The sequence below is a fragment of the Chelon labrosus genome (genome assembly GCF_963514085.1).
Source record: "Chelon labrosus genome assembly, chromosome: 6".
NCBI lineage: Eukaryota > Metazoa > Chordata > Actinopteri > Mugiliformes > Mugilidae > Chelon > Chelon labrosus.
In genome coordinates, this window is record NC_140342.1 from 3,736,925 (window position 1) to 3,754,184 (window position 17,260).

At 40.7% G+C, this 17,260-nt stretch overlaps 1 protein-coding gene across 1 annotated transcript in view; it reads right to left on the bottom strand.

Moving 5' to 3' along the window:
* LOC311489189 (uncharacterized protein) overlaps positions 1-11,122 on the bottom strand; it is a 68,476-nt gene extending 57,354 nt beyond the window's left edge. The window contains exon 1 of the mRNA XM_084546140.1: positions 10,920-11,122. Within this exon, the coding sequence (XP_084402266.1) occupies positions 10,920-11,112 (193 nt within the window). The 5' untranslated portion in view covers positions 11,113-11,122. The remainder of the gene's footprint in view (positions 1-10,919) is intronic.
* Between the last annotated feature and the right edge of the window lie 6,138 nt (positions 11,123-17,260).

A 17,260-nucleotide genomic window follows, 5' to 3' on the forward strand; every position in this document is an offset into this window, starting at 1 on the left:
TCCAGGAGGCCAGAGAGCAGGGCTGTCTGCTGTGCAGGGCCTCTGGGCTGGTTTTGGGCAATGACAAGAGCACTACTTGCGATGAGGGACTGTACCATACAAGGGTGGAAGTTCTACCAACCACCAAGTCTGAACCTGGATGCTCTTTGGTTCACAGCAAGAGTACAGCTTCCAGATAATGGCAGCCATCCTCTGGGCAAACCTGTTGCCACTGAATTTACACAAACATCACATGGGTGAGTTGTAGTGTGGCAACAGGGTCAGCATGAAACAGTCCAGTTTAAATTCTACTCATGCTTATGTATTTTTATTTTGCTTTTCACAAGGAAACAAAGCCATTATAGAGCCCACCTGTGGTATAGAAGCGCAGCGCAACAATACCAGCAAGCTGAGATCAACAAAGCACGACTGTGTAATAGCCGTTAATCAGCCATTAAATAATTCCTTCACATTAATACGGATCCTCATACGACAGGCTTGGGACATCCTGGCATGTTAATGAAAGATCTTTCTCCATCATAATCACCTGATTCATTATTCATCATTACTCTCTGTCCCTAGTCCATGCAGAAAATATTGGCACGTACGTAAGTATACGTCCCCAGTGCTCTCTTTGCTTGCCAAGGACAGGGGAGGTTAATGTCAAACTACAGCACTGCATCCTCAGCCACAGCTCTAACTCTCTCTGGAGAGGCACAAGCCCTTACAGCGAGGGAGAGAATGTAGCGGGGAGAACAGGAAAGTGAGGGAGGGGTGAGGAAGGCAGTGGATAGTGCAAAGAGCAAAGAGGGAGGAAGCGCAGATAAATAGGAGGATACAGTGCTGCTTGAAAGTATTTGCACCTCTTTCCTATATTTCTGCACAAACATGACTCTAAACATCCAACAGTAGACAACAAGGACCCAGTGACACAAATGAAACAAAAATATGTGTTACTATTAATATATAGAAATATATTCTACCGTCTCTAAAGAATCAACAAATCCACAGCCAAACAGACTGTGACCAAATGGAGGAGATTTAAGACGACATTTTAAAGCTCAAACGGTCAACAAGGTTTTTATTGTCATTTCAACCATCTATAGCAGGTGCAACACACAGTGAGGTGAGAGGACGTTCCTCCACAGGAGACTAGCGAAGATCACTCCAAAAGAAAGATACACATTATTCCTAGAGGCTACAAAGGAACCCAGGCAACTGTCTAAACAACTAAAGGCCTCTCTCACATTGGCATGACTCCACCATCAGGAGAACGCCGAACAACCATGGTGTGACAAGGACAAAGCAGTTTGATCAACATCATGAGGACAAAGCAGAAGACAGTACAACAATGGACTCCAGATGCTCTGTAATAATTGTGCAATCCCATGATGCAAATCCTGTTAATGTGACTGTAAGACTGAGCTATCTAAAACCAAGGTCTCTAGTGCATAGTGATATTAACCTTAAAAAAGTAGTTGCTATTCAAACTTGTCACATTTCACAGTTCAAGCTTGTGCCTGGCTAGCTGAAAGGAACGCACAGGAACTTTTTTTAAAAAATATGTTTGATCACAGTTCATAATAAGCTTACAAGAGTTTTTATTTATAGTTCTTCATGGTATAACTCCCCTTTCCCCTACTGGGTAATTGATTATTATACATTGATTTGTTGTGATTTATGTTGGGGTGAGTTAGTTCCCAGTTGTATCAAAAGTCTCCCTCCAAATCAGCTGACTGAAGCTACAGGTTAAGGAAAAAATGGGATTTCATTATATATTCCAGTAGCAATTTCTGACGTTGAGAGCAGAAAGTCCTATTTTGAAAGATCCCAGTCTATACAGTACTACTCCTTGAGCAGGGATGTATCTGGGGGTAACACTGTATCCTCAGAACTTAATTTGCAGTCTGGTTCCTCTGGTGGAAACACATGTCCACAAGCCTGCCCGGAAGGAAAACAGATGCTGCCACTGTGTATCAAAACTTTTTACGACACTCATAAAGATGACTTTTTAGACTCCTTAAACCAGAGGACTTAAAGATGCCTCTGCTGTTTTCAAATTAGGTTACCCTCCTTGTTTTAGCAGCATCCTTCCTGGAGTAATATTCTTCTCATCACGTTATTTGCAGAGATGTGGAAAAGAGGTGGCAGTTTTAAAATCCAAAAAATGAAACTGGGAAACAACCACAAGCAGTCAAACAGGTTTAAACTGAACCCTATGGCTAGCCATGCCTCCTTTTTTTATACCCTAGGGGATTACTGCTTACAGTTCAAGTGCATATTTTTCCATTTAGTCCTCAATGAAGAGGAAAGTGATTTAAAGAAAGTTTACAACCATCCTGACCATACGACCTGCTTATGATTTTTGCAGGGATGTCAACACCACCCCAAAATTTCAGAAAAAATACAGCATCCAAATTTTGTAATGTGATATAGCTCCAATGATTTTTCTCTATCACATTATATAATTCATACGTCAGAGGTTACAGTGGAGATAAAATGGTGCCCTGTCTGTCTCAGAGGTTTAGGATGTCACATCTGCTCAGCTGTCTGTCTGTCTGTCTGCTCCAGAAGTGCTGTTAAAGCTTCGCTTACATCATAGTCACTTCAACATATCTGCTGATCTCAGCACACACCCTCACACACATCCTAGATACTGGCAGTGACAGCCAAGGTGTGTGTGATGACCTCACCAAAACTGCTGGCACTGATGCTCCACTGTACTGCAGTCACATGTGACTGCGGTGTCTTGTGGTGTAACACACATGCATGCAAACGCATGCACTGAGGAGTGCAAAAAGCCTCAAGTGCACACATACTGCAGAGTCACTGTGGGTTTTCACAAGCAGTCTCACGAACTCAAACATAAATAACAGAATACTTGTCAAAGCTGTCAGAGCAGAGGGATCCCTCCTCTCGCCATCTCTCGCCTGTACCTCGGTCACGCATACGTACAGTAAAAACACACACACTCTGCAGGGATGTGTTATCATGCCTCAGCAAACTCGGCATTATCCCATCTTGACAGAAACACAAGCAGACTGCAGTAACTTTACCCCCACGATGCTGCTACATAAGCTCACGATAAACTGAATTTCACTGTGGATCCATGTGAACCTCCATAGCCTAAACTCAAGGTCAGTGGAGCAGGAAAAAAAATGTGTATTGCTTAAAACAATTAAGTGCAACCCAGTCCTGATAAACATACATGAAAGAGCCAACTTTGTCTGGCAACAGTGTACTAGGAAAACTGTGTGAATGAATGCAGAATCACAGTGGGAAATCAGTTTGTAGTACTACATCTGGGCTTTTGTATCAAAATTCTAAGATATAAGATAATTCACAGACCACACATGGTGAAATTCACACATTTTTACTGTAGTAACTGTTAATGCCTCATGCCTTAAATGTGATTATATAAGTGTACTATGTGTGTATTTTATTGTAGTGTTACTACTACTGTACTGTTAGTCTGCTGAGAGGTTCTTGTATGTAGTGTACATGTACTGTACACATGTGTGAACCTTTATCGAGATGTAATAAGATTGTACAAGAACATATAAGATTAAGGGTGCCACGCCTAAAATATTCAACCAATAAGACCACATACGATCATAAGTTGTCAAGAAATAATATAAAAGATGTCAATAGATAATGAAATAAAAATAGTAGACCTTAGCAAGTAAAATACTGCACTAAGACTGCAGAGCAAGTTCTTGATTTGACAGCCTGACGGCCCACGGGCAGAAGCCATTTTTAAGTCTGCATGTGCGTGCCTTTGCGCTCTTGTACGTTGTGCCAGAGGGCAGGAGAGAGAACAGTCCATGTCCTGGATGGTAGCAGTCCTTTAAAATGTATTTTGCTCCGCAGAGCTGGAGATCTCCTCCAGTGAAGGCGAGGGGCAGCCGACGGTTCTTTCTGCCGTTTTTATCACCGTCTGTAGCTTCTTTTTGTCAGAAGCCAAACAGAGATGCGGCATGACAGCACGCTCTCCGTGATGGCGTGGTAGAAAGACAGGGATTACAGGGAAGCTTCTGCTTCAGTTCATATTTGCAAAGTGCTCTCAAAAAGTGGAGTTGCTGCTGGGCCTTCTTTGCTGCTGCAGGGCTGTTGGTTTTATAATTCTACCTTGTGAGAACATGTAAAATAATTTGTGAATTATGTGGAAAAAAAAATCTTTTTCAAATCCAGGTTCCATATGTTAATTACTACCACATGAATCCATCTTTACAAAATCCCAAATACCACTATTTCACTCTCAAATGGTTACACTAAATGTTAAATGCACGTTATGCAGGATAACTGAGGGGCATTTTGCTCTAAGTTCAGGTTCTCATCAGTTTATTCATTATCTGATCCACTCCAATCTGGACTGTAAAAGAACAGAACCCCCTGCCACGTGGTGCCACTGTGATGAGCTGCAAACAAGCATGTAATCAGGACTACGTTTGTGATGGTGCATGTAAGGTGCTGTAACGTTAATGGTAATTTTACTGCATTTGAAGCCCCGTCATATGATGTGTAAGCATATTTCATCTCTGTTCCCAGTTCTGATAGTATCACACTTGCATTTGGTTGGACATTTAGTGTAAGTTTGGTATGTAACATAGACTGTATATAAATATGGATAACACGTCCCCACTTCCTTGCATTGACCAGACTGGTGCTTTTTTCCTGTGGATATGGGCGGTGCCATTTTGAGAGTTTGTAGCCAGAGTCTGCACAGTACAGTCCGAGAGAGGAGCCACGTGGAGCCGTGTTATCAATGCCCCGCCCACACTTCCGCCAGACTCACTCACCTTTTCGTTTAATGAATACTGTGCTCTGCTTTACCTCCACCAGTCACAAAGAAATGTTTGATTATATACTGCACTTATTTTTTTCCCCATGGGGGCCACTTCATGGAGTGGTTAGCATGACAACTTGTATTCATGATGTCACATCCTGTCTCTATAGCATCAAATAACTAACTAAAACGAAACTTAAAAGAAAAATAGACCTTTGAGTATGCATCAGTATTATAGTAACAACCTAAAATGACAGAAACCATCCTTGTATGTGTTGCACATGTATTTTAGTGTTTTAGTTTGGCCCAAGTCCCATCCACTAGGAGGTGGAGCTTATGATCTATATTCCAGTCAGCCACCAGGGGGAGCTCTACTTGCTTTGGCTTCACTTTGGGGGAGCTGCAGTCCATGGTATGTAATTACATTTTCGAATTATATCGATACATTTTGGTAAAGAATAGACGGACTGATTCATCAATGTAAAGTTATGCCTGGGACTATGTTTTATTCATAGTCAGGATCAGCTCGTCAGTTAGAGTAACACCTCAGTGGCTTGGTAGCAAATGAGCTGGAGGAAGAAAAACGAGGCAGAGCTAAAAGGTTTGCCCTCACTGACATTGAGGACAGATGAGCTTTTAGCTTCCCATTCTGTTCATATTGCAGAAGTCAGGTTAATTACAGCCCCTCATGAAAGCTGAGGACTCAGACGACTAGATGACTTCCACATTATTAACACTGAAATGAAAGGAAAACACTTCCTACGGCTGAACACCATGAGTAAAGAGTGGAAGAGACAGAGGATGAAGCAACGTCAGAGTATGGTGAAAAATGGAAGACAAAGAAATACATGGCTTGTCTCAGAGTATCGATCTCATTGACTGGAAGTGATTCTGGCATGTGCCCCGACCATCCAACCAGATATGTCAGTATGTCAGTCAAGCAAGCCAACATGTCAGAAATATGTTCTATTAATACATTACACATTTTACCTGCAGTTATGTTATATTATTGCAACCATAACTTTTCTGGCGACCGTCGTCCTCCTACAGTCACTGCTCCCTCACTCCTCTTTTCCATTTTTAAAATACTGTGGAAGAGAGGGTTTGAGTTGAGGGTGTAGTTATGATAAAATCTGTTATAATGTAACGAGCTCTAATATACCTTCTATATGACTGGAGCCCCTTTTAGTCTATAAACTAACACTTCATCTACATCTTCTCATCCAGCTACTTCACACTGGAGTGACAAAATTAAAACAACTGAATGTGCCACGCTTCACTGTCCACGAGCTCATTTACAGCTACTGAACTAACTGTCCACTGTGCTTCTTTTTAAACAGAGTAGTGTAGTGATGTGTCGTTCGAGCCAGCCACAAACTATTCAAAAATTGATAACTTATAATAAAACAGAAGGCTCAGGGTGAAGCTAAAAGAAGAGCCATTTGGGACCCATCTTCTCAGGGAGCCGAGCCATAAGAGCCGAATCTTTGAAACGATCAGCACTTCCCATCACTAGAGTAGTGGTTCATATCTTTGTCTTACTGGACTGTGAAGTGGACAACAGTAGTAAAGAAATATTTATAAGCTACTGTATGATAGATTTACCAGGGAATGTTTATTTTATACCTGACGAAACTGATGGTTACCTATGGTGATGGCTAAGTGTGATTTTAATATCAGTCCAACAGTGATCCAATCCTCTTCTTAGCATCACTACACAAAATGCAGACAGCCCAAGCTCCTGCAACTATGCTTTATATACCATGGCCATCAGGGATCTTCCCGGATCAACCCTTTTTAGACATATACTGTCTCTGTCTTTTTCATATATATATTTAGTCCTCATCATAATTCGCTTGATTTCGAAGCTGAAATAGCTCAGTTGGGAGAGCGTTAGACTGAAGATCTGAAGGTCCTTGGTTCAATCCAGGGTTTCAGCAAAAGGTGGCTTGGTTTTGGCTTTATCCTGAAAATTTTTAAACAGTTTCCTTGAAGGATTAATAAAGTATGCTGATTCTGATTGCTTTCTCTTTCTTTCACTGTCTGATCCACTCTTTGTTATGCTGTGTCAGCCTGGAGACAGCACTCTATTAGCATTTTTACCATGTTGATGACATTTAGATAAAAACACGAGCAAAATATTACTCAGTACGTGCACACTGGCTCCTGTGCTTCGTGCTAAAACTCCGAGCTAACAGTGTAAGCTTGTAAACACAAACCAAAGCCGTTGTTTTGGACTATTTATATTCTGCTTTCAATGTTAACTTGTGATCTTGTGGATACTACAAGGAGCACAGGACAAAATGACACAGGAAACGCTTACAATGTGACGCCATAACACGACAACACAATTTAGACACAATTCCTTAGACGTCATCAAGTAAAACTATTTGCGTCCTTCATAGATGGGAGAATTGTTGTAGTAAATAATGTGGAGCTGCTGCCACAAAATCCTAATCTCTTTAAAATGATTCACATTCAAGCATTACTGAATGCAATTATGGTCAATAATAGCATTACTGAGCTACATAATAGATGTTATGACTGATCTTTACATGCTAAACAAAATGCATGTAACTAACTAATGCAACAGGAGCACATGTGCATCAGTTTAGCATTTTTGCTAAATGCTAACTAGCAGTTCAGCATTTAGTATTACTCTCCAGTTGGCCCACACTGGCCGCTGCTCAGCAAACCTTATTATCGTCTATTAAGTTAATGTCATATATATATACAGTAAATTGTACTAATGAGATTGTACACGGTTTATGGATGCAGAGCTGATGGCGGCGTAAGTCCACAGATAGATGAAATCATGTTGATTGGTGTGATAGTTATGATGATGCTAAACGCAGATGGCACATCGGTTTAAGTTGCGTGCATGTTTTTTTTAATCCTTTATGATAAACCATGAGCCTGTCGTAACATCTCACATAGACTCTGACATGCACATGCACAGCTGGCATGTTAATGATCACCAAAAGCAGGCGCACATCTCGCGGCTGTGTGTGTATGTGCTCGCATCCTCCATGTTGTGTGGACACAAACATGTTGATTCTCCCAGCTTCTTTAGTGTAAATCATTACATTTTAGGGTGAAGACTCGCTTTAAACTTAGGTTAAGGAATAGGTTTAAGCAAGTAGTCTTCAGGGTTAGGGTTAGAGCAAGTCTACACTAAAGTGATGAAAACATGACTCTGTGTGCATGTGATTTAAAACACTGGTGACTATATAGGCCTGTAGGCTCCATTGTGTATGTGCTATATGGATATGACACTGAGCACCAGATTGTGCTGCCAGTAGATGCTTTGCCAAAGGGGACAGACACACAAGTGATAAGGATTAAGGATCCACTCTGGATCCATATGTGGCTGTAAGAAATTCTTTTTCTTTTCTGATTGGGAAGAGTACATGCAATTTTGTGATTGTGTTTACAATAAAACTAAATGGAAAAAGCTGAAACTGGACTTGTAGAACCTCTTGTAGCAGTTTCACCACTCATCCAAGTAGCTTCTTCAGTTTTCAAAGTACTGGTGAAGACCAGGGGTTTAAATATGGACATGTATGCGGGTGTTACTCATCTGAAACTCATATGTTAGGTTCAAACGTAGGCCTTTCCTGTAATCTGCAAGTTTCCTCGATGTCTTCTCATACCCCCGCACTGGTCGAAGGGTGCCAAAGCGCGTGGCAATAGGTCTGTGAAGGTTCTCAGTCATTCAGGTAATAGTACATTCATAAAACAAGCTGAAACAAGTAACACCCACAGAACAGAACAGTCTTTGAAGCTGCTTGGATGAGTAGTGAAACATTGTCAAGAAACTCTACAGGTTCAGTTGCCCTTGTTTCTGTTTTTATATATATATATGTATACATATACCTTGACCTGGATTACTGAGAACTTTTACAGACAATAAGACTAAATATTATTTTGTATAACAACAACTGGAAGTCTCAAACTTTAGTTCTCAAATTTTAGTTCTGGTTGATTTGGTGATACCTCTAGTATTATCACTGGTAGTAACAGCAAATACTTGGTTGAATAATATAAGTCTGCAAAAATGTTATTTTTTTTCTTTTTTTCTGTATTCACATTTTATCCTGCACATGGCACGAGTCTATGGCGTGTGCAGGATACACTGAAAGGAGTTGGAGGTATGCTACCTGTTGCCTGCAGCTCTTCATCTATCAGGTCACTGTAGCTGCTGCGACTTGTTCCATGCCTCCTTGGAATGCTTTCAAACTCAAACTGGGACACGATCAGTTTGCATTAGCAGCAATCTCTGAACCCACTGGTGACAATTCATATCCAAATATAGGTTTAGAGAGAACACATTTGCTGTAAGTAAATGTAGATTGTTCCCAGGAATGGTGCTAGAGACACCCAGTTCATAATAATACTACTGTAGTCCCCTGTTAGCACAAATGACACCCTCCCCTTTAAATCAGAACAAATTTCCCTCTATAGGTTTTAACAAACCACATCTCTGAGTCTGCTCTATTTAACTCTCCAGCCTGGATGGCTGCCTTACTCTCCATCCTTCACTGTCCTCTTCCTCAAACTCTGCTGTTCATTTTTATCATATCATTACTTAACTCTTATCATCCAGAAGGCTTTACATTTCCTTCAGTCTCTCATCCCTCCTTTGTTCAGTACATTTATGGAAGGTAAACATGAAAGGGCTTATCCTATCTCTCTGCAATGTAATTGTAGACAGTGTTGCTATGCTATAAACCCAATGTAGGATTCTTGCCACTGATTTAATTATTTGTCATTTCAAGGAATAAATCACAGGTTACGGAATGTTTTGTACTGATAAGGCTATAGCGGTGGGGCTAATTCATTCTTATTATTACTAATTACTAACTGTGTGGGTTTTCGTTCTGCCAGTTATCTTAGTCACTGATATAATCAATCTCCTCTGAGCTTAACAGAACTTCAATTAGATCTACCAGCCTCCAGACAAACACATACTTATCTACAGCTCTTCGCAGAGATCTGAGATAAATATGTTATTTATTATCTTAAAAACAACAAGGTGTCAAACTAGCTAAGGGATATTTTATGCCGAAGGGTCATTTTAGTAGTCACAAGGGATATGACTCAACCTGCAAAACTGTTGGTGACGCCTTCTGTTGCTCTGAAGGTGTTAACGCCAGGCCAGAGGCCCTGTTCAGGCCTGGTTTTAACGTCCTGAGTGATCAGGTCACTAGTGGTCAGGTGTGAACACAGCCAAGACATGTTCAAGAAAATTACCAACAAGAGCTTGGTGAATGAAATGCCCTAATAGAAAGCCTGCTCCAGAAATGTTGAGTGTATTTAAATGTGCTGATTTTTCATCAGATATGAGGGGTCTAATGCAAAATACTGTAGTATCAGACTGAATAATGGGAAGAGCAGGACAATCGGGAGGCTCATCCCTATTTGTTAATTCTATTTACCACATTGTCATCAAATGGACAATTCTATTATTGAGAATTGCCCAATTTTCTTTAAGATGCGTGTTTGCTCTCATTCCTTTCTAGTGTGTTTATTGATCAATTCTGCAGCAAAATGCATTGTGGGATATGTGGCTGTAACAGTTCCACAAAATATATCACCCAGTAAAACAGACAAGGCAAGCACACATCCAGGTATTTGGGCTGTACTTGCTTGAACAGTTCTTGGACAGTGGCTGATGACATTCCACAAGTCCTCAAGATCACAAGTACAAACAGGAACACATATTGATCTGTTGCCTTCCTTCTTTTCGTCTCTCTCAGCTTCGGATTCTCCGCCAGTCTCTGCCAAATCGTTCCATCTCTCACAGTGTACAGATAATTCTCTCAGGCACTGTATTTATTTGTTTCTTGCTAATTGTGTTATTCCTGTGCCTTGTGTGCCAAGCCAACAACTCCTCTCTGAAATGATTGCCTTGCCTGTTTCCCATGCCTTAAACCAGTCTACCAATAATGCTAAACAGACAACCGAATGGTTGAGTTGCACTTTAGATAGGCACAAGCAGGGTTTCAGTTTGATACTCAAACCTGAAGTGCCTTCCAGCAATTTCAGGTTTGACCTCGTTGGACAAAGTGAACTTCCCTATATGACCAACATCACATTGCCAAAGGCATCGGCCGATTTGCACGTCTTCGCATGAGCGCTTGTGCCGACTTACCACTCTTGGTGTCCTTTCCATCCAGTAAAGGTCGGTAGTCGCTCTTGGAGACCGTCTCCCCCACCTTGTCATCATAGCTCTCTTTTTCCAACGTGGCCACAAAATCTCTCTTCAGGAGAGCTTCAGCAGGGGCCCCACCTGGGACCCCACCACCACCACCACCACCCAGAGCATCTCGCAGGCTCAGGTCCATAGTCCTGTTACTGGAGAGAAAAAGGAAACAAAAGAATGTGATTACTATATCAGTCATTGCTTATTGTGTCACAGTGGATACCACACTTATTATTGTGTGTAATTGACCACATCACATCAATCTACAAGCCTGACAATTCAGTTGAGCAGTGTTGTAACTGGCTAGCGCACACAATTCTCAGACAATGTGTAGTTGCAGTCTGTGTAGTACTTCAGAAATATACAACTTATCTGCATACTGAGCATTGAATTTATGGTACTATCTAAAAAATAAAGTGATACTTTATTGTCAGAACTAACACAATGTTCCATTGGTTACTTGGTACAAAAAGAAGGAATGACAAAGCAGCATTTAAAAAAGCGATTACCCTACTACATTTATAGGGATTTATATGTTTTGATTAACAGGGTTGCTTTAGTCATGTCACATCTGGTGGCTTATAGCTAGTGGAAATATAAGAAAGAAGGTTGTCAAAATGAATCTTTTTGTGAGTAACATATCCGGTAATCTATATTTGCTGGTAACCACTGCTGTCTATAATCCAACACTGAACTGAGGAATCCCAACCCAGAACCTAGGTATTATTTCTGTAGACTGCTGACAATTTCTTCCATTGAAGTATAAAACTAATATAAAAACACAAACGTTGCATAAACCAGACCAGCATATCCAGGAACTTTGGCTTAAAACACATCTTGGGAAAAACAAGTGCAACATAAAACCAACTCTCTATCACTGAACCCACACAGGGTAAGTTCTAATACTGTATATTTATAATATTCTGAAGTGTTATATGCAGCTGTGAGTGAAGTATTGAAAAATCTGTTTGCAAGCTTTGGTCTTGATTGGCCTGTGAACAACAACTGAACCAAGATTAAAAGCAACATTGTAATAATATTGCATCAATTACTCCTGAACATATTATAATTTTGCAAGATTGTCACATTAGAATTCTACCTAATTAAGGGAGTATATTTATCTAGTTAAAGGGGAACTACTGTTTTTTTTGGGGTTTTTTTTGTGTCATTTGTAGTCGTTCGGAAGATATTTAGATCTGCGTATATCCATATAGTGGGAGTGACTGGGGCACCGAAACGAAAAAATTAACAAGTTTCACAGTAGAAAATGCGTCATTTAGAGGCTGCCTTTCGGTGCCCCAGTCACTCCCATTATATGGATATACGCAGATCTAAATATCTCCCGAACGACTACAAATGACACAAAAGTTATATGGGTGAGTAAACGATCGTATTTTATGCCAGAAATAAGGTCCAGGTTGTAAAAAACAGTAGTTCCCCTTTAATAAATAATTCTGGACCTTTACTAATCTGCATCATGCAATACATACATTTGCAATACATATCCCAAGTGTTTGGAAAGAGCTCCACCAAGAACGGAAAAAAGAAATGGAGCACACTCTGTCTTATTGTAACTTTAGAGTTAACCCTTAACTCCTCTTCCTAAATGCCTCAACCATGAAATCCACACTGCATCCTGACACTTACGACAGCATGACCCCTGTACAAACTCTTCTGTCTTTCTGCCCTCTGTCTCTGTTTATCCCTCCATGCACACTCCCGGCAAACAAGCTGTCATTGTCTTGAATCTGTACCCCCATCCACCACGCACACACACGCACACCAACACACACACACACTGTGGCCAGCAGCCAGCAGAGGACATACAGTAGAGCGTTATCAGGCATTCAGTAGGACTGTAGGCCATTGTTTCAGGAGAAGGACACAGTACAGTGGACACCTTACACAACATCCACTATGCCTTTGGGTCTTTACCCCAACCCCCCACCCCGTTGTAGTTTCTCTGTATTTTTCTATTCCAAAAATGAATTTCTTGATTTCGGCTTTGATTTTGTCTCAAACGCGCACAATTTCCCGAACAATTCTCCTCAATGACAAGGTCACACAATGGCTCTAATCACACACACTGTTGCTCTCTCTCTCTCTCTCTCTCTCTCTCTCTCTCTCTCTCTCTCTCTCTCTCTCTCACACACACACACACACACACACACACACACACACTCAATAATGCCATCAGTAGATGGCATTATTGACCAACCCTAAATAGGAGCTTCTTATCATCCATTGCACTCTGAGCATATTATTTTGCAATATTTATCGCTCCGTTGGAGAGGTTTCATAAGCCGGCATATTCAGTTGGGCTCTTTGTTTTTTTTTGTCACCCATTCTGCCTGTTTTTTTGTTAATTATTTATCGTTGCAGTTCTGCTCAGCTCAAAGCAGCTGTTCGGCCTATTTTGAAACTTCTACTTCAGTTTGCGGGCAGCAGGAGCAGGCTGAATGGACAGATCCCCAATACATTAACCGCTCAAGACAGTGAGCGACTAGCTGGTGAATACAGTTAGTTTAGCTGTTAAAGAGACAACTATTTCTCTTAGAGGTGGGTGGAGACCAAAACAGAGCTAAAAGGAGAGTGAATCTGACTTGCATTTTGCCAGGGCATGACTTAAAAATAATTCTAGACTGATGCAGTTCTAGAGATAAACAAGAGCACAGGGCATAGCACAATAGTGACAACAGTAGTAATCGTTGCAAAATATCAGTGTTACATCGAAGTATGAGGATGTGAGTGCTGGTAACTGAAAAGCTGCATGTGTATCTGTCCGGATGAGAAAAGGGCAGCGATGACGACGATGATGATCAGAGGTTGATGGGCAAGACAGCTGTTGCATTCGGAGCGATTAAAAACTATCTTTGTACCCACAATCCCCTGCTCCAGCATCCGCCACGTCTGCCTCTCGGAAACCAGCCGTCTGCTACATAATCATCTCATCCTCTGAAACGCTGACGGTTCTCACGTAATCACACTCATAAAGGCAGCAGACTGGCAGGAAATCAAATACTTTACTGCACTGTCATTATAAAAAATAGGTTTGGTAGATTATATTTTTGAATGTGAACCTAAAACATCACTTAAAATGAGCTCCATTGTCCTATTATTATAAATGTGATGCCCAAACTCAATTTACAGCCTTTATTTGATGATTTACAACCCTGGGCACTGGCTCCTACAAATGCAGATATATATATGTTTATTTATTCCTTGCCTCAAATCTGTCAAGTTTAATGCTAATTCCTGCCTGCTGAGAAGTCCCTTAACAATATCTTTTGAATAGTCTTGCATAGCCAGAATATATCTGAATATATCAGAATATGAGTCTTGTAACATTCCATTTCATTATGGTGTGTGGTTCAAGTGATACAGTAGCAACTGGATGGTCCTACAACCAATCAGAGCCATGTTGTTATGTACAAATTCAACTCCACAGCGCTCATATAGCACGTACGCCTACTCCGTTGTTACTCTTCTATCCATCACCACACCAGCCCACCCAAACGATTTGATTGGACCAGTCTTTGCCTGAGATAATCAGTTCCCAACGGTGCGACTCCAGACCGGCAGTGGGAGTTCGTCTTGTTTTCAGGCTAACTTATGAATGTTTGTAGTAGAAATAGGGACTATAAAAAGACTTACTGGGTCACAGTTCATTTGTAATTCTACATTACCACACAATATACTTTTGTTTTTGTACATTCAAGTCATCAAGTGTCTGGTTACTGATAAAATCCCCAAATCACTGTTATTACCTGAAAAAAGTGGAGACGTGATGACAGTGACAAAAATTAGGGATGCTAACTTCAAGGGCTACGAGCACGAGCAGCATTTAGAAATGTGGGACATGGGATGTGCCATTGCTCCCCTTGTCCTGGGACACAACATGTCTATTGACAACTTCACCCAACACTCATGGATCAGCTATCATTATTCAGATAATGTATCCGGATACAGAACACGTATTAAAACCAGGGTAGTACCGCACATCAGTTTTAACATGTTGAACTAACACCTCAAAGTAGCTGTGAGTCATTCTGTGCAGTCAAATTAACGGCTGAGCTAATCACATGCCTGTACTGACCAATCACAATGATTATCCTTAAGTGCTGTAATTACTGTATTTTCACTGAATGGTGTTCTCGGTTTGCGTATGTCCTGAGCACACTGCTTGTCCACAGTCTTATATCAGATGTTGTGATTACTGTCTGTTCCCCACTGACTTCTGAATAATAGAAGAGTTGATGTGAACAAGATGGAGGGATGGGTTTACCACCAGGATACTTAGCCTTAAGGTGAATCCGCTAACACATTCTCTGAAAATCCACGCTGTAAACTAATGAAAATTACAAAGTGAACTGGATATTAAGTGGTTTTCTGCGCAGAGAGCAGGAGTCAACATGTCATCCATACCGTATCATCTCAACATATCTCCCTACACAGCACGAAACAGCTGGTTTTGCTCCACGGCGGGACATTAGCTAGCTCTGAAGCTGAGCCGCAGGTCAGTTCAGCTCTGCAATGACTCACAGAACAATATGTGTGCAAATGATGTAACAACAGTGAATGGAGAGGTTACTTGCCCTGGGGAGCAGCTCCTTCCTGTATTCATAGTGTTTGCAATACGAATCATCTCCATTCATACATTTCTGGGTTGTTTAGAAAAAAAAAAAAAATCTATGTTGCCACAGCATAGAATGTATTAATAACTTTTAACAAGCTCATGGACATTTTCACTACATATTCTATATATATACTGATCAAGCATAACATTATGACCACCTTCGTAATATAGGTCTCCTTTGTGCTTCCTAAACCTGGTCTGGTCTAGGTGGATCGTACATGTCTAAGTAACGTTTCCCAGCAGAACATTGTATTGTCACAAGAAGGTCAATGTTATTTACTTCTCCTGTCAGTGGTTTTAATGTTGTGGCTGATCGGTGTATATTATAACACTTTAAATACTGGCTTGGGTCAGCATAGCGACTGTAACTTGCAAAGCAGCTGCAGCGTTTTAACTGTTCTGTATAACCATGCTAAATTGTATTCATCAAGCCCTTTGCCCTGACAAACAGAGAAACTCATCTCCGCTATAGCGTGCCTTGAGTTTCACTCTGAGTTCACGGAACAACAGCATGTCGACAACACAGCAATTTACAGTTTCGTTGTCCGGCCTACTGCTGGGTTCATGCACAGTTCAAGAGAAACAGTAAGACAGAGAGTGGGAGCACAAGTGTGGGAGAGAATATCAGAATAATGCAGGGCGTGTTTGTACTCTTGTCAGCTCGCAAACGGCAAAATTTCCTATGTCATCCCAATTTCAGATGAAGGAGATCAACACACTGTCATTCGGCTGAATGACCGCAGTAGCATTCCATCCAGCTGCTTTCATGTTCATCTACGGCTTTTTCAGTTTGCAAATGCAATAATGGTGAAATGGACTGGTTAAATATTGCAACATCTCTACACTTGGTAACATTGGCAAAGAAAACTGAGTGAGCAATGAGGAAACTGTTACATACTTCAAAGTAACAAACATACAGAGAATTCCATATTACCATCATGGGTTCTATACTATTCTTTTCTCAAATTAAGGTTTTACTAGTGCCCATGCCATATCTCACTGTGCTCTTTTCTTCTGCAGTGGTTTATAGGTACCTGACTAGAGGATAAGCACCACCATGCTGAACCACCACGCCCAGCTCTTATTATAAAATTATAATAGCCACTACTTCAACTTTATCGCATTTTCAGAGTTTCCTCGCTCTTTCACAAAGGATCTGTCATTTATATCTGAGCTAATGTCAGCCTGAAAATAATGACAAATTCGGTTTAGCTATTGAAACCTGTTTATGTAGATGAGCTACATAAAGTGAGCTACAAGAAGTAGGCGCCAAAGAACCAAACTCTACATTACCAAACCTCCTATCAAGTTACTGCAGACAAGAGAAAACTCAAGAGCACTAATGCAGGAAGTCAGTATCAGTGAAAAAGAATCTGTTATTTCCGTGCTATTCAAAACTGCAAACTTGAATAAAATATAACCTACAGCAACCTACGATACAATCCTCGTACACTGAATATTTATCACTGCTCGCTACTGAATAAATTGGGATAAATTACAGCTCCACAATCACATTATGATTCTTAATTACTTAATTAATCCAATTTTTTACTAAACATCGGTACACTATACAATACAGTGTAGCACCTTAACTGCAAGGCCACACATAGGAAATAATCATTAATCTCTAAAGTGCAGCTGCACTACAACTTTC